Genomic DNA, 18,315 nt, shown 5'->3' with positions numbered 1-18,315 from the left:
TTTTTTTTGATTCTGGATTCAATTTTGTTACTAGTAATCGGTCTGTTCAGATTTTCTATTTCTTCCTGATTCGGTCCTGGAACAGTGTTTATTTCTGGGAATTTATCCATTTCTTCTAGGTTGTTAAAATCTTGGCATAAAACTTTTTATAGTTATCCCTTATAATCCTTTGTATTTCTGTAGTATTGGTTATTATTTTTTTTGATTCTGGATTCAATTTTGTTACTAGTAATCGGTCTGTTCAGATTTTCTATTTCTTCCTGATTCGGTCCTGGAACAGTGTTTATTTCTGGGAATTTATCCATTTCTTCTAGGTTGTTAAAATCTTGGCATAAAACTTTTTATAGTTATCCCTTATAATCCTTTGTATTTCTGTAGTATTGGTTATTATTTCTCCTGTTTCATCTTTTATTTATTTGAGCCCTCTCTTTTTTCCTGATGTGTCTGGTTAAAGGTTTATCAATTCTGTTTATGTTTCTGTTTTATGTTTATGTTTATGGTTTCATTGCTCTTTTCTATTCTTAGCTCTATTTTTGTTTATTTCCACTCTGATCTTTATTATTTCCTTTCTTCTACTAACTTTGGGCTTTGCTTGTTCTTCTTCTAGTTCCTGTAGGTATAAAGTTAGATTATCTGAGATTTTTCTTGTTTCTTGAGGTATGCCTCTATCACCATAAACCTCCCTCTTAGAACTGGTTTTGCTACATTCCAGAGAATGTGAACCTGTGCTTCCATTTTCATTTGTCTCCAGGTATTTTTTGATATCCTTTGTGATTTCTTCACTGATGTACTGATTGTTAAATATGTTGTTCAGCCTCCACATATTTTTTTTTCCCCCAATTGTTCCCTTGTAATTGACTTCTAGTTTTAGAGCACTGTGGTTGGAAAGATACTTGACATGATTTCAGTCTTCTTAAGATCATCGAGACCTGTTTTGTGGCCTAACATGTGAACTCTCCTGGAGAATGTTCCATGTGTACTTGACATTATATATTCTGTTGTTTTTGGATGAAATGCTCTTTATCTATCTGTTAAGTCCATGTGTTCTAATGGGTTGTTCATAAGACACTGTTTCCTTATTTTCTGTATGGAAAATCCCTCCATTGATTTGAGTGTACAGTTCAAGTTCCCTACTATTATTGTATCACTATCAATTTTTCTCTTTATGTCTGTTAATATTTGCTTCATATATTTAGGTGCTCCTTTGCTGGGTGCATAGAGATTTACAATTGTAATATCCTTTTGTTGATCTCCTTCCTTATCATTACATAATGCCCTTTTTTGTTTCATTACAGGCTTTGTTTTAAAGTCTACTTTGTCTGATGTAAGTGCTGCTACCCCAGTTTGTTTGCTTCAATCTGCATGGAGTATCTTTTTCCATCCCTTTCTTTTCAGTCAGTATCTTTAGGTCTGAATTGAGTCTCTTGTAGGGAGCATATAGATGAGCCTTGTTATTTTACCATCCAGTCACCCTATCTCTTTGACTGGAGGATTCAGATCATTTACATTTAAAGTAATTACTGATAGGTATGTACTTATTGCCATTTTGTTGTTTTCTGGTTGTTTCTGTAGTTCTTCTATGTTCCTTTCATGTGTTGATGACTTTCTTTAATGTTATGCTTGGATTCCTTTCTCTTTATTTTTTTGTGTATCTATTGTAGGCTTTTGGTTGGTGGTTACCATGAAGTTTGTATGTAACATCCAAAGTATATAGCAGTCCCTATGAAGCAAATGATCACTGCAGTTCAAACACACTCTAAAAGTACTACATTTTTACTTTCTCCTCTGTGTTTTATGTAAATGTCCTATTTTATGTCTTTTTATTTTGTGAGTCCCTTAATTTTTTTTAAGATATAGTTGAGTTTACCACTTTTGTCTTCATACTAAGCTTTATAAGCAATTGATCAACTATCTTTACTATATGTTTGGTCTCACCTGGAAAATTTTTTCATTTCATTATTTTCTTATTTCTAGTTATGGCCTTTTCTTGTCCCTTTAACATTTCTTATGAGGCTGGATTAGTGGTGATGGACTCTAACTTTTGTTTATCTGGGAAACTCTAGCTTTCCAATTCTAAATGATAACCTTGCTGAATAGTATCTTGGTTGTAGGTTTTTCTCCTTTCAGAACTTTGAATATATCATGCCACCCCCTCTGGCTGCAGCTTCTGTTGCAAAATCAGCTGATAGTCTTGTGGGGTTTTTCTTTATATAAAACTAGTTCCTGTTCTCTTACTGTTTTTAAGATTCTCTACTTTTAATCTTCGACATTTTAATTCTGTCTTGGTGTGAACTTCTTTGGGCTCATCTTTTTTGAGACTCTCTGTGCTTCCTGAACCTGGATTTATGTTTCCTTCCCCAGGTTAGGGAAGTTTTCAACAATCATCTCTTAAAATAAGTTTTCTGCCCCTTCCCCTCTCTCTCTCCTCCTTCTGGGACCTCAGTAATGTGAATGTTATTATTCTTGATGCCCCAGAGGTCTCTTAACCTGTCCTCATTTGTTAACATTCTTTTTTCTTTTTGCTGTTCAGCTTGGGTGCTTTCTATTACCCTGGCTCTAGATAATTGATCGGTTCCTCTGCATCCTCTAATCTGCAGCTGATTCCCTCCAGTGTATTTTTTATTTCACTACTTGTATTCTTCAACTCTGATTCTTTTTATATTTTTTATCTCTTTGTTGAAGTTCTCAGTGAACTCAACCACTCTTTTCTCAAGTTTGATGAGCATCTTTATGACCATTACTTTTAAATTCTTTATCAAGTAGATTGTTTATTTGTTTCATTTAGCTCCTTTTCTGAATTTGTTTGTAGCACATTCCTCTGTCTCATTTTGTTTGACTTTCTGTGTTTGTTTCTATGAATGAGGCAACGGAGCTACCTCTCCTGGTCAGGAAGGAGAGGTGCTGTGTAGGAAGGTCCCTGTATAGACTGCATGTGCCTGGCAGCTTTGGCTGGCTGGTGGTAGCTGTAGGAAGTGTGAGCTGAGTCTGATGGGTACTCCATGAAGGGATGCCCTGGTAGGAAGGCTGGAGCTGCACTGGGTATAGGCTAAGGGTGCACTATTGTGCACTAGTGCACTGTGGGCCACCTTGGTGGGATGGCCAGAGCTCAGGTAGGCACGGGTACAAGGGGCTATTTTGGAAGGATGGCTGGAGCTAATGGGGGGGAAGAGGCATAAGTCCTGCTGAGAGGGTAGGCTGGCTACAGTGACTAGACTCTGCTCCCATTTATGTTATCAAGGAGGTGGGAGAAGGTAAACATGGTGCTTGCTTGCCCTTCTGACTCCAGAGTAAGTTCCAGCAGTTCTCCACCATTTGGTAGAAGCTCTAGAGTTGGTGTATGGGTTTTCTTCACTAATGTCTCCCTTTATTTTATTTTTTTAAAAAGATTTTTATTTATTTATTTGAGAGAGAGAGAGAGCCAAGTGGGGGTGGGGCAGAGGGAGAGGGAGAAGACTCCCCACTGAGCAGGGAGCCTGATGTGGGATCCTAAGACCCCAGGACCATGACTGAACTGAAGGCAGACACTTAACCGACTGTGCCACCCAGGTGCCCCTCTAGTTGCCCTTTAAATCACAGCTTTTTTGTTGGTGGGGGGGCAAGGTGGGCAGATCTGTGCATGGGTCCCTCAGTGCTCTCTCTCTGTCTGCAGTTCATAGTGTAGGGGTTGGGGTTCCCACGGTTACTGTGACTCCATCTCTCCTTCCAATGGCTATGTGGTCCTTCCACCCTTTATTATGCAGAAGCTGTTTAATCAGCCCTCAGTTCTTCAGGAGGAACTGTTCTATATGGAGGTGTAGATATGGTATGTCCATGGGAAGAGGTGGGTTTAGGTTCTTCATATGACACCATCTTGGATCCCTCCCCTTGACATATTATAAATTTAAGGAAAGGCTTCCATCTGTGCTTTCTACTGTTCTAGCTTTTCTTACTTTTTATCTCCATGAAAAACTTCACACTTATATATAGAGCATAGTGAAATAAACCCTCATGATGTTATCCTGTTTCAAATTGTCAAGACCAATCTTAAGAATTTCATCTATTTTCCATGTAACCTCCATATACTTTCTCCTACACTCAACACGTAAGTAGTGGATTATGCTGAAGCAAAACAGGAAATCTTTTCATAAGAAAAAATCCGTTAATTTTTGAGAGAGTGAAAAGATCATATTAAAGTATCTCTCATTCAGAGTCTGGAAATACCCACTTTGCCTATTTTAAGGAGCTAGGTTATGCCACTGTTCTCTTTATCCCTTTATTCAATTAAAGTCCAAATGGCATCTAGTATTTTAACCACTGCTTATTGTGACAAAATAATCTCACTTTCGCTCTTCTGTAATAATAGTTCACTGTATTCCACCTATCTATGTTTAGAAATATTAAACAAACAAACACACCATGAAGATACGGCTAGTCCTAATTGAATTATATTTAAACAAAAATGAGAGGGTGGAGAGAACAGGATATTGAATGAGACTGCGAAAAGTCTTGTAACAAACCAAAGAGTTAGTAACATACCTATTGTTTCTCATTTCTCTATTTTAATTCCTAGAGTAAAAAAATCCACACACATATTTTGACATACCTGCATTACATGTGTATACAAATCTGATTACCAATGATGTAAAATGATAGTAGGTGATAATTTTCAAAAATCATTCATTTGAAATTCAGAGTATTGTGATTATACAGAATTATGCATAAACAAAATACTCATGAAAAATAAACTTCCCTAAAGTATTGTTCTCATCAGTTATCTAAAATTTTAAAGAGTACAAATTTTACTGATTATTTTTTTCCCAAGACTTGCTATTTTAGGAGTATATAATGAATCCTAAGGACATGAATATTACTTTTAAAGAGCTAAGTACATTACACTTCTGCATGCTCCCCCATCCCCAGCATGTAAGTGAAAATAAGCAACTATCTTCCTAATGAATTCATCCACGAATGCCAAAGTTTGAAGCACTTATAGAATGGAAGGCTGCTAAGAACAAAATTTTCTAAAATCTTGGTTTTCAAAATGTAATGGTTTTCACACATAATGAATACACTAACCTTTGGGTTTTGGTGGCACAGGACCTACAAATCCAATATTGTCATAAAAGTTATGAATAGCGCTGGGATTAAAATGTGGTCCTGAAATATATAAAAAGTAAATGTATCAATGTTTATAGCTCAAAAATATTTAATTTTATTTTTTTAAAAAGCAAATATTTTCTTTCTAAAAAATGTCACAGTATAAATAGAAGAAATGCTTTCATTTATTTTGTACCTCTAATCTCAAATTACATGTAAGGATGTCAAAACAGCTGAGGAAGGTATAATACAGTACTCACAACAGAAGTTTAAGTGGTAAACGGGGGAAGAAGTCAAACTTAACTGTAGTAAGACAGTAACAGAATTACAACTAGACCACTGTTCTATGTGCCAAGTTAAAATAACTTCCAATTTAACAATTTAAAATATAATTTCAAATGATCCAACATGATCTTAAGCAACTAAATAAATAGCTTGGCCCCAAATAAGTATTAAAAACTTTGCACTAATTAAATATAATGGTTCAGATGACAAAAGGAATAAGTTAAGAATTATGGTTGCTAGATCAGCACTAAATTCCTTTTTCTCGCTTTTTAAACTATGGCATCTTCAGAGAGTATTTCAAGATACATGACTTATGGAGGTTTTAAAAGAAAATACAACATTATCGTCTTTCAACTTGATGGATTTTCAGCACACATTTAAAAAGAGTAATTAAGGACTTCTTTTTTGTTGGTTTCCTTCTCTTATCCTGTCTTTTCCATTTCATATATTTCTATTATTTCCCTAACTTCAGCATTAGGTTTAAGTTATAAAATTTCCTGTTAGTTGTCTACGGAACTGACTTAAATTGTCAAGATTTTTTGCTACAATAACCAACTATTGCTTATCAGGAATAGCTCAAATTTTCATAATAAACTATCCTTGTTCTAAAATGTGTAAGCCACATTTTTATTCCCTTCTCTGTTTTATCAATTAAGAAAGTGCCATTAGGGTGGGGATGCCTTTTTAACTATGTTCTTAAAAGCATGATTCTCAAAAAAAAAAAAAAATAAAAAAGGCATGATAAAGCATGATTCTCAAAAGATAAAAGGAAATAGGAAAAAGACACGAGTACCTATATTTTAATCTTATTAAATATTATAAAAATATTATAAATATTATACATTATACTAATATTTAACAGCAATACTTTTGACAACATAGCCAAAATCACTGTCTTCCCTTAACATGAGAATAGAGCAGGTTTGAATAATACAAATTTTATCAAATTATTCATAAGCCAAACACATAATTTCTTCTGGAAGAGGGGGCAGGGAGAAAAACACAATAGTTTTTAGTACTATCTGGCTCCAAAGTTAAACCTGAGACAATTTAAGATTATAATTGCTAAGTTTGTATTCAGCCACAGGAAAAGAGTTGGTAAATTAATACAATGAATTTCAGTTCAATATGCACTGAACTTTACCTCGGGCTTGAAAAAGATCAATTTCTTTGGTTAAGCAGTCAATGTCAATCTGGAGTTGTCTATTACAACTTCTCAACTGCTGCATTTCTTCGAGCTGAAAAATAATTCCGTGTGAGAAGGATCTACATTGAATTCTCTTGTTATTAGTTAAAAGTGGAGTTTGGCAGGGGAGGGTAAGAGCAAAGAAACAAGTATGAATTGAGAGCACTTCTAAAAAAACCAGATTAGCTTTTTACACTTACGACAGATTGCCTATTCTCATGTTCAAGCACAGAGGTCACAAGAGTTACAGACTTACTGAAGGTATTTGGGATATGGAATTTGATCTTTTCAGGCGCCTTCTAGTTAGATTATTTTCCATTTCATTGACCTCAGATTTTAGTTTATCCAGCTTTTTCTTTTGAATCTCAAGTTCTCTTTGAAGTCGTTCCATTCTGGCCTTCTGGTGTACCAACAGAGCTGCAACACATATTAGTAAACATGAGGACCTACCCACTTTAGTCAGTTAACCTTTAAGCAGCCTTGGGAAAACAAAACAAGTAAATATTTCTGCAACAAACAAGAGTATGCCAAGATACCTTAAAACAAACTATTCTGAGTTTAAATATTTAAAATTTCAAAATTTTTAACTTGCAAATTATTTTAATTATTTAAGCAGACAAACATTGCTACTTGTTTAAAATTTTTTAAAAAAAGTGTTTGGATAAACCCACTTTCTGGCTAAGGACAGTATTTTTAGTAGCTATTACTTCTCTAAATGCTCCAGTCTAGTCAACTACTCTAGTAACTACTATTTAATTCACATCTGACCCCCTGAAAGGTTAAGACCTTCAACTCTAAGAAGCCTGATGTGTTGGACTCTGCTAAGGTATTCTAATATGAACACTTTGCGGACATTTTAAAAGGGAATGTGGGTTAAGCTAAATCCATTTTGATGTATGCAATAAATAAAACAAAGCAATTTCAATACATACAAATGTTATCATTAAATTGTTAATTTTTTTTAAAAGACAGAGTGCAACCATGTGAGCGGGGGTGGGGGATAGGGGACAAAGGGAGAGAGATAATCTTAAGTAGGCTCCACACTCAGTGCAGAGCCCGATACAGGGCTCAATCTCAAGACCCCAAGACCATGACCCTAGCTGAAATCAAGATTTGCACACTTAACCAACTAAGCTATCTAGGCAGCTCCAAATTGTGAAATGTTAGTATTAAATTGTTCAAGTCACAAAGTAAAAACGATACCACTTAGAGAAATCACTCATATTTTGTGAAAATATTTTCCTAAGGTTTTTTTTTTTTTTTTTTTTTGAGAGAGAGAGAGTGTGTGCAGGCACAGGTTAGGGGGGAGGGGCAGAGGGAGAGAGAGAATCTTAAGCAGGCTCCATGCTCTACACAGAGCATGACATGGGGCTTGATCTCATGACCCTGAGGATCATGATCCAAGCTGAAATCAAGAGTTGGACACTGAACTGACACCCACGTTCCCTTATTTTCCTGAGATTTTTAAAGAAAGAAATTATGTAAATCAGACTTGTAGCATGAATGATAAACTGCGTGGGAAACTTTCTTAAGTCATAAAAATCAGTGTATGTTCTTATGATTAATCCTTGGACAACGTAAGCCTCCTTTTTGGGGTACTGGACTGGAAGTGAAGATAACCTGTGTCCACTTTTGTAAAAAGTCAGCTTGGGATGATTCTATCATGAGAAAACAGGTGGATTTAGAAAAGTATAGTTAACAACCTTTAAAAATGAAAACTAATTATTAAAATGAAAAACTCAAGTAGATTAAACAGATTAGATTAATGCTGAATAGTCATCTTCAATTAATCTCAAATTTTATGAATCTAAAAAATAAGAAAAAGACTATGGCACATTTGGGCTATTCAATCTAGCAGTGTATTCTAGAACCAGAATTGGGGTATGGAAGGGGGGAGGCTATTAGGCTCAAGTACTTCAAAATTAACCTTAAATGGTAGGTAATCCCATCCCCCCACCCCTGCCAAAATCTGACACTGTTATAATCCATAGATGCTTCATCTGTAATTCTCCTTTCTTATTTATTGGAAGAAATAAATACTAGGGCACAATGTTTCAAGTTTTAAAAACTACGGCTGATTCTTTTTTGATAAACACTAAAACACTGTTAACCTTTCTCCCATTTTATTTATTTATTTTTTTTTCCTTTCTCCCATTTTAATACATATTTTGTGACTCCAGGGAGGTGTTTCGGAGATAAACATGTTCCTGGTTGAAAACTCACTGTGTCTTTGTTACTTTCCTATCAAGCTTGTTTTGTCAGGCTTTTATTCAAATTGGCTTATTTATGTGAACTGCAGTTTTATCCATCTATTTCCAAAATATAATTCTAAATAAGGGTTTGTTCATTCTCCTAAAAGAAGACGAGGATGTAGGCTGTTATTTTTTGACTGGGACACAAAGAGAAGAAAAGCTGGAGCCAGGACTGTAGTGAGAATGAAGGACAAGGCAAAGGAAGATGAGGAATAATATACTTTCCTTCATTTTACTGACAATGTGTCTCAAGTGGCATTATTTAGAAATTTGTTCAAATTTGTCACTATTTATAAGTAGCATTTCTTAAAATTAATACTCAAAAATTTCTCGCTAATGACTAAATCCTTCAATATTCTCTAATGACCAAATGATGGTTTATATTTACGCTGAAATTATAAAACAAGAGATACATTTGTGGTACTCTTCAATATTACATTATGAAGCAGGGATGAGAACAGATTTCCTAAGAAACTGAAACCCAACTTATAACACATTTGAGTGATCAAAATTTATATTTTAGGGCAGAAAGTGAACCACAGGGTGAGAAATTATTATGACAATTATCCCCAGGCTAGTGATTTCTTTGGAGTGTCTGCCAGAAGCAAATGCAAACTGATTGTCAGCAATCCACTTCCACTACCAGTGAGCTATTACTAAGGGATCCATACAGAAAAATTGAAGAGAAGCTCTCAATAGAAAAGTATGACCAGGGGCGCCTGGGTGGCTCAGTGGGTTAAGCTGCTGCCTTCAGCTCGGGTCATGATCTCAGGGTCCTGGGATCGAGTCCCGCATCGGGTTCTCTGCTCAGCAGGGAGCCTGCTTCCCTCTCTCTCTCTCTCTCTCTCTCTCTGCCTGCCTCTCTGTCTACTTGTGATCTCTCTCTGTCAAATAAATAAATAAAATCTTAAAAAAAAAAAAAAAGTATGACCAAACAAGAAAATGATCTACCATGAGAATCAATGGCCCAGAAAGAGCCCCCACACTTAAACTAAAAGACAGGTTACAGAATAGGAAAAGATATTTACAAATGAGGTGTCTGATAAAGGGTTAGCATCTGAAAACTACAAAGAACTTATAAAACTCACCATCCCAAAACCAAATAATCTATCTAGTTAAGAAATGGGCAGAAGACATGAATAGACATTCTTCCAAAGAAGACATCCAGATGGCTAATAGATACATGAAAAGATGCTCAACGTCACTCACCATCAGGGAAATACAAATCAAAACCACAATGAGGTATCACCCCACACATGTCAGAATGGCTAAAGTTAACACGGGAAACAGATGTTTGGGAGGATGCAAAGAAAGGGGAACCCTCTTACACTGTTGGTGGGAATGCAAACTGGTGTAGCCACTCTGGAAAACAGTGTGGAAGTTCCTCAAAAAGGGAGATTGCACTACTAGGTATTTACCCAAAGGATACAAAAATACAGATTCAAAGGGGGTATGTGCACCCTAATGTTTAAAGCAGCCTTATCAAGAATAGCCAAACTATGGAAAGAGCGCAAGTGTCCATCAACTAATGGATGGATAAAGAAGCTGTGGTACACACATACACACACACACCCCACACACAATGGAATATTACTCAGCCATCAAAAAGAATGAAATCTTGCTTTTACAACAATTTGGATGGAGCTAGGGTACGTATGCTAAATAAAATAAGTCAGTCAGAGAAAGACAAGTATCTTATTTTACTTAAATGTGGGATATAGGAAACAAATAGATGAACATATGAGAGAAAGAAGTGGATAGCAAAAAAAGACAGAGAAAGAGGGTGGCAAACCATAAGAGACCCTTAAACAGAGGGTCAGAGACACTTAAACAGAGAACAAACAGGCTTAATGGAGGGAGGTAGGTGGGGGATGGGCTAAGTGGGTGATGGGCATTAAGGAGGGCACTTGTGATGAGCACTGGGTGTTCTATATAAGTGATGAATCACTGAATTCTACTCCTGAAACCAATATTACACTATATGTTAAACTAATAGAATTTAAATAAAAATCTGGAAAGGAAAAAAAAAAAAGGAAAAGTACCATAAACAACTCTAGAAATGAGAAATATAGTCAGTGAAATGAAAAAGTCAAACAGATGAAATAGCAGATTAGACAAAGTCAAAGACAGTTAGTGACCTGGAAGATAAATCTAAGATCATTACCTAGACACACAGAGATAAAGCGACAGCAAACATTAAAGGGGTTAAAAAATCTCATGTAAGTCTAAAAAGGAGTTCCAGAAGAAGATAACAGAAAGAATGGAGGAGAGGCAAAATTTAAAGAGATGCTTGCTGAAAAGGTTCCAAAACTAAAAAAAAAAAAAAAAAAAAAAACAGAATCCAGAAGATAATGCAATAATTTGATCATCTAGATTATCAGAGCATGGATGAATAAATACATTTTTAGATAAAGTTTAGGGGAATTTACCAACCACAGATTGCAGCTGAAAGAACTACTAATGTTTTTTGATAAGACGGAAATACAAAAGGAAAGAACAGATGAATAAATTCAAATAAAGTTCTAACTCTAAAACAATGGAGAAAGACCATGGCAGTGGGTGGGGTAGCATAAATTGCTTAGAAAAAAGTAAAACTAGAACATTAGAAAATAACAAGAAATTGGAAATGTGAAGACCAGACAAGCATTCTAAGGTCTTAAAAGTATTTAGGAATACTCTCAAATGTTGCTAAACCAAATACACATGTTGGGGCACCTGGCTGGCTCAGTCAGTAGAGCATGTGATTCTTGATCTTGGGCTCATTGACCTTAAGCCCCATATTGGGCGTGAAGCCTACTTAAAAAAAAATACACACACATGTTAAATATTTAGGGATCACTGCTAGAGAAAGCTAAATAGAATGCAGTTTCTAAATTAAAAGACCAAACAAAAGGAGAAATTATTATTATTATTATTATTATCTGGTTAAACTTAAATGGCAGGAAAGAAGGAAAAAAGGAAAAAAAAGAAAATAAAAAAATCATGACAAAAATAATTCCAAATATATCAGTAATCACAACTGTAATTAAATGTATTTGTTTAGATACAAGAGATTTGCACATTAGATTCTTTAAAATTTGGCTATATGCTGTTCATAAGAACACATTTAAAACAATTCATTCACACATTTTCTTAATATACTGAGAGTCTACTTATGAAATTAATAAACAGGAAAAATTCCTGCCCTTGTGGAGCTTACACTATAGAGGTAGGAGAGATGCGTGTGTGTGTGTGTGTGTGTGTGTGTGTGCAAGAACAAGGCCCTAAAGAAGTGGTCAACAAACTGTGGATCACTGGACAAAAACGGCCCACTGCCTGTTCTGTGGAAAAAAAGTTTTACCAGAGTACAGCCAAGCTTACTTGTTTACTTACAGTCTGTAGCTGTTTTTGTGTTACAACAGCAGAAGTGAAGAGCTGTGACAGAAATTGCACGGCTTGCAAAATCATACACAGTTTATTTACTATTTGGCCCTTTATCAGATCATGTGGAGACTTGATCATATTAGGAAGTTTGAGTAGAAGGGGACTCATCATAGCACAGAAAGGTCAGGAGTAAAAGGACTAAAGTAAAATAAATATTTTGTGCTTTGGGTACCACTCGAAGAGACACAAAATAAAAGGAGTCAATTGCTGGGGGTATTCAAAGTCTGTGGTACGTTAAAGGCAACATCAACACCTGAACCCAGCTCCGCACCTCATTGAACTGACTCAGCCCTTTAATAACCCACAGAAAAGAGAGGTGTTCTTGTTTCTGGGTGTAAATACTACTTATCTAGTCTCTTCTTCTTTTTTTTTACACACAACATTTGGCCTTTAACAAGAAATTATAAGACACACAGAAAAGCAAGAGAAAAACCCAACTTATCACCAAGAGATAGGGCAATCAACAGAACCATACTAAAAGATGACCCAGATGCTAGAACTACCTGATGAAATTTAAAAATAACTGTGATTAATATGTTAAAGGATCTAGTTAAAAAGGTGGACAACAGGCAGGAACGAAGAGATAATCTAAGAAATGTAAATTATAAAAAAAAGGCAAATGCTGGAAATTAAGTATGGCATCAGAGATAAAGGATTCCTTCAACAGGGGCACCTGGGTGGCTCAGTCATTAAGTGTCTGTGTTAGGCTCCGGTCATGATCCCAAGGTTCTGGGACCAAGCCCTGCCTCGGGCTCCTTCCTCAGTGGGAAGCCTGCTCTCCCCTCTCCTGCTGCCCCTCCTCTTTGTTGGGTTCCCCCTCCAGCTGTCAAATAAATAAATAAAATCGTTAAAAAAAAGATTCCTTCAATAGACTTACCAGCACACTGGACACAGAAGAATCAGTGAACTTGAGAGACAGAAATTACCCAAACACAAAGAAAAAATTGAAAATAAGATTAAAGCATCCAAGAGATGCAGGAAATATCAAACAGTCTAAGAATACACATGTAATCAGTGAAAAAAAAGTCAGAAGAAATATTTGAAGAGATAATGGGAAAATATCTTCTAAAATTAAGGAAAGACAACAAATCACAGATTAAAGAAGCCCAGAGATCTCCAAATAGTATTAAAACAAAACAAACCAGACATACCATAGTCAAACTACTGAAAACCAAAGATATAGAGAAAATCTTGGCCAGTAGAGAAGTGTTTATTTTTCTTTAAGAGATTTATTTATTTACTTCGGAAAGACAGGGCATGTATGGGAATGGGGGTTGGGGGAGCAGCAGAGGGAGACAGAATTCTTGAGCAGACTCCCTGCTGAGTGCAAAGCCTGACAGGGAGCTTGATCCCCAGGCGCCAAGATCCAAGATCATGAAGTAGGCCAAAATCGAAAGCTAGCTGCCCTTGGTTGGGCAGGTGACCCAACTAGAGAAGTTTTGAAAGTGACATACCAGGTGAGTATAAAATCAAAATAAACCAAGTGTAGTAATACCCATTTCAGGAAAAAAAAAAAAAATGACTTTAGGGCAAAGTATGTTATGAGATAAAGAGGCTTCTTAATGATAAAATTCGGGGAGGCGGGTAGCTAGCATCCAACTTTGTTTCGAAAACAATAGAAGAACATTCAAATTTATTTTCCAACCAGTGTATTTCAGAACATACATTCCAGGACAGGGGCTGAACACTCTTCCAGTCAGAGAGAGCTCCATTAGTAATCCCCAATATGATAGTTTTAATGTTTCTATCAAAATACGAAAGTAAACCACAGAGTTAAGAGCTAGACAGAAGACCGATGTTAGTAGGAGATATCTTTTAACAACAGCCAGAAATCTGATTCAAAAAAGATTTAGAAAAATGAAGGAGCCAGAGCTGCTAAAGGTTGTGGGGATATTTTGAAGTTAAAGAGTAAATTCTTCAGAATGTTTCTGAAATAGAAAAAAATATTACATTCATAAAGAGAGACGTTTTTACAATGGCTAATGACATGGCTTGCCTTTGGGGAAAATGGCAGGATATATCCTATGATTAGCCTGAAGCCCTAAAGTAAAATATTGTGAATCCATAGTCTGAGAATTTATGAGAGATTTCTTTCCAGTGAAAACAAAAAACTTAGAGCAGAGTTATAATGACTATATTACTTAGAAGTGACAAATGTAGTTTATAGACTATTTGGGATTTCTTAAGTATGTCTGTCAATTATAAACAAAATAAAAAATGCTCTGAAGATAGCAGGAAAGATATATGACTCTCTCTTTCTTAGCAATTCTTTCTTCTAAGGGCCTGGATTTTTATGTGTCTAGTTCACTTTCATTTGTGGCTTGGGATTTTCAGATAGAAATCTGGGAAAGATGAATGACAAAGAAAAGAGGGGTGTCAAGGTAAATCATGAAAATTCAGCTAAAGCCAATGAACTCTTGTTCTCTAGTTGTAGTCTGTCTCCTAATTTTAACTTTTACCATATAAACCATTATACACTACATACACATTAAGAACTGTTATCAGACTCATAATGAAGAAAATTAATTACAGTCATTTTAAAAATTATTTGAAAGACTGAGTGAGAGAAAGCACGAGTTGGGGAGCAGGGGAGCCGGGTTGGGCAGAGGGAGAGGGATAAGCAGACTCCCTGCTGAGCAGGGAGCCTGATATGGGGCTGGATCCCAGGACCTTGAGATTGTCACCTGATCTGAAGGCAGATGCTTAACCAACTGAGCCACCTGGGCACCCCAATTACAGTATTTTTATAAATAAGACACTTTTGGTCTGAATCAGGCTCTACCTAAGGGAGTTAGCTTTCACAGTCCTTCATTCTTATATATAAACCAACAGCCATGGATCACCACATATTTCAGGAACATTTGACATGTAAAAGATCTAGATAAAGAGAAAGATAAAATCCAGATTAAGCAGAGATAATTTAGGAGATAGACAAAAACTTAAATCCTAATTAGCATCATTAAGTGATCTGTGATATTCAAATATCCATAAAACAATCTGCTGTGAGAAAAGAATTAGATAACTAGCTCTTAGAAATTAAAAACAGCATTTGCAGAAATGAAAATGTCATACCTGGGTTGGAACAAAAATTAAGGAAGTATACTCAATTACAGAACAGGAAAGATAAGGAGGTAGAATATTTGAGGATTAACAATGAGAAAGAGTAGGCTTGTCTAGGAAGTCAAAGAGTTGTATAAGAGAAGTTCTAGAAAGAAACAATGGAGAAACAGGAATCAGGAGGGGATTTTCAGAACTGAAAGAAAACACTAGCCTTTAAACTGAAGGAGTTCACTGAATGTGGAACAAGGATAATTTAAAGATAAACCTAAACCTAGATACATAATTTTGTCTATATATATTAGATACATATTTATATTTTATAACTATATTTATAAGACTATAGTATACTATAGGTATATAGATACTATAACTATACTATATAAGATACTATAAAATATATATAAATGTATACAAGCATGCATACCTTGGTAAAATAATATCCAGTCATACATGACAACAGTAAGGCATTGGTAAAGACTGTGCTTTAGTTTTATTTGTTTGCATTGTAACAGTATTTCATTCAGCCAAAAACACATTAATTACATTTTTACTATTCTGGAATCTGAGATTTTCTGGATTGGATGTGGAGCCCAGTGCAGGGCTTGAATTTATAACCCTGAGCTGAAGACATGGACTGAAGAGTCAGATGCTTAACCAACCGAGCCACCCAGGCACCCCCAAGATAATTTTAATAGTTAAGGAATTTAAGTCAATTTCTATACTCCCTGTTCAAAGGACATTAAATAATACCATGAGTAAAATGTCAAGGAAGGAAACAAAGTTGAACTATTTCAAGAGCTTATATATTATTACTTTGTATTTATAAATCAATATCCCACTAAAGAAGAAACTTTTTTTGTTAGTTCACTTCATTTTACACTTGGAAAAATGCAGCATTTTTGAGTTTTCATTATTAAGTACATGTCTCAACTAAACCTCAAGCTCCTTGAGAGTAAACACTGAATTCAGTTTTGTACCACGGGGTATCTAGTATTAAACCTTGACAACCTATCAAGTAGGCACTTGATAAATATCTGTTAAATGTAAAATAATGACAATTTGACTTTCAATGAATGACAGAGTAAAATACTAATTTTTGGTCTAAGAGATAAAAATATTAATAAAACAAAAACATGAAATTTATTTTAGAGTTTCCTTGAATGTTTACCTTTAGTATTTATCACAGTGCAACTGAATACATTTGAAATATGGCAAGACTTCTAGGTTGCTCACAATGCAGAAAGGTAGCTTTTTTTTATATGCTAGTTCTACCAAGAAAATAAAATAACTTATGTATTTAACATCTCGATCACACATCGACTTTGTTTTCTAAACCTATCTACTTTACCTTTGAAATACAAAAACAGGGAAGATGAATAACAGAGAAAAAATATTCAGTACCTTTTGAAATCCTCTTTCAGTCAAAATTACATTTTAGTAGATAAAGGTAATTTAAGCATGCAACTCCCTCTTGTGGTTGTTAAAATAACCATTAGTTAATTCAAATACTAGGGCCCTTCAGCCACCCCTCTAGGCATTTCTTTTAAGCAGCAGTTTTAGAAAGCTTAGTCTTTATCCAGCTTTTGTCAACTTCCAGGGAGCGATGGAAACACTTTCTTACTCAACTTTATTTGTAATTAGAAAAACACACCTCAAGTTTCAGATGATGTTAGCTTTACTAATTTTAGGTATTTAATATTGTAAATAACATCTAATTTCTCCAAAAGTTAAAAAAAAAGGGGGGGGAGTATGCAGTGCACATATTAAAAGAATACCTTTGCCACTGGAAAATATAACAGGTATTTATGGATACAAAGATCTTGGGCTTATTATAAGAGAGAGAGAGAGAAATTTGCCATTGGAAACATAATAGATATTTATTCCTAATGTCTTTTATACTTTTGTCTGTCATAATGATTTTATATGCCTAAGTCAGGTACATGCCTAAGTGACTGTACCTAACAAGGTACAATGTCAGCTTCTAAAATAAATCAAGACTTTTCTAGACTCTAACTGTTGACAGCAGGGGTATTCGTTTTATATGCTAATGTGTAATTATTGTCACTTGTTTAGTGATGGAGTCACAAAGGATTCAAAGATGGCAATTACTCATTAAAATAAACATCTTAATGTTTTCATCTACTTTCCCATTTTTAAGGAGAGTCTGAAATCAGATCTTTCAACAGTGCTGCAACTAGGCCTGTAATCTGGGTAACAGAAATAACAAAACTATGAGGAATGATGCTAAACTCCTGTAATTATTTTTAAGAATCTTAAATTACTTATACTTCATACTAATAATAGATGAGTATGAGACTTCTGCTAGGTAACACTTTTTTGGCCTAATTTGTACATAAGTAAGATTCTAAATGCAATCTTACAGCATTAAGATACAGATACTATCTAAAATTTTTGTTTTAGAGAAAAAGAAAACCAGGCCTTAGAGAAGCCAAAAGAGCCTCCAAGAAATACAAATGGATGAACCATTAAAGAAACTGGGGACATTTATAGTTTAAAAAGGCTTATCCTTTTAAAGTGGGAATATGGTAGTTATTTTCTTTTGAAGGGTTGCCACAGGTAAGATAAATGAGGCCAGTTCTATATAGTTTCAAAGACTATCACTATAATTTACGAGAAGGTATGTGCAAGATTTCTGGTCTTTTGAAATACTGGAATGTTGTGAAGGGCTAGTTTCTTTGTTTCTTTCTTTTTTTTTTTTTTTTTAAAGATTTTACTTATTTATTTGACAGATAGAGATCACAAGTAGGCAGAGAGGCAGGCAGAGAGAGAGGGGGAAGCAGGCTCCCTGTGAGCAGAGAACCCTATGCAGGGCTCCATCCCAGGACCCTGAGACCATGACCTGAGCGGAAGGCAGAGGCTTTAACCCACTGAGCCACCCAGGCGCCCCGAAGGGCTAGTTTCTAAATAAGACATAAACCCCAGAAACCAGAAAGGAAAAAAAGATTGGCAAATTTGAACATACAAAAGTAAAAAAAAATTATAAAACAAAAAAATTTATTCATCAAGTTAAAA

General features: G+C 35.2%; 1 protein-coding gene across 4 annotated transcripts in view; it reads right to left on the bottom strand.

Moving 5' to 3' along the window:
• LOC111147521 (TGF-beta activated kinase 1/MAP3K7 binding protein 2) overlaps positions 1 to 18,315 on the bottom strand; it is a 73,413-nt gene that overhangs the window by 7,097 nt on the left and 48,001 nt on the right. For all 4 annotated transcript variants that reach the window (XM_022503568.1, XM_022503569.1, XM_022503571.1 and 1 more), the window contains 3 exons: positions 6,804 to 6,964; positions 6,506 to 6,599; positions 5,056 to 5,136 (listed from right to left, as the gene is read on the bottom strand). In XM_022503568.1, coding sequence (XP_022359276.1) covers positions 5,056 to 5,136; positions 6,506 to 6,599; positions 6,804 to 6,964 — 336 coding nt within the window. The remainder of the gene's footprint in view (positions 1 to 5,055; positions 5,137 to 6,505; positions 6,600 to 6,803; positions 6,965 to 18,315) is intronic.

The sequence above is a fragment of the Enhydra lutris genome, unplaced genomic scaffold, assembly GCF_002288905.1.
Source record: "Enhydra lutris kenyoni isolate GAN:26980312 unplaced genomic scaffold, ASM228890v2 scaffoldscaffold17, whole genome shotgun sequence".
NCBI classification, from domain to species: domain Eukaryota; kingdom Metazoa; phylum Chordata; class Mammalia; order Carnivora; family Mustelidae; genus Enhydra; species Enhydra lutris.
This window is presented reverse-complemented; position numbering and strand designations above follow the sequence as displayed.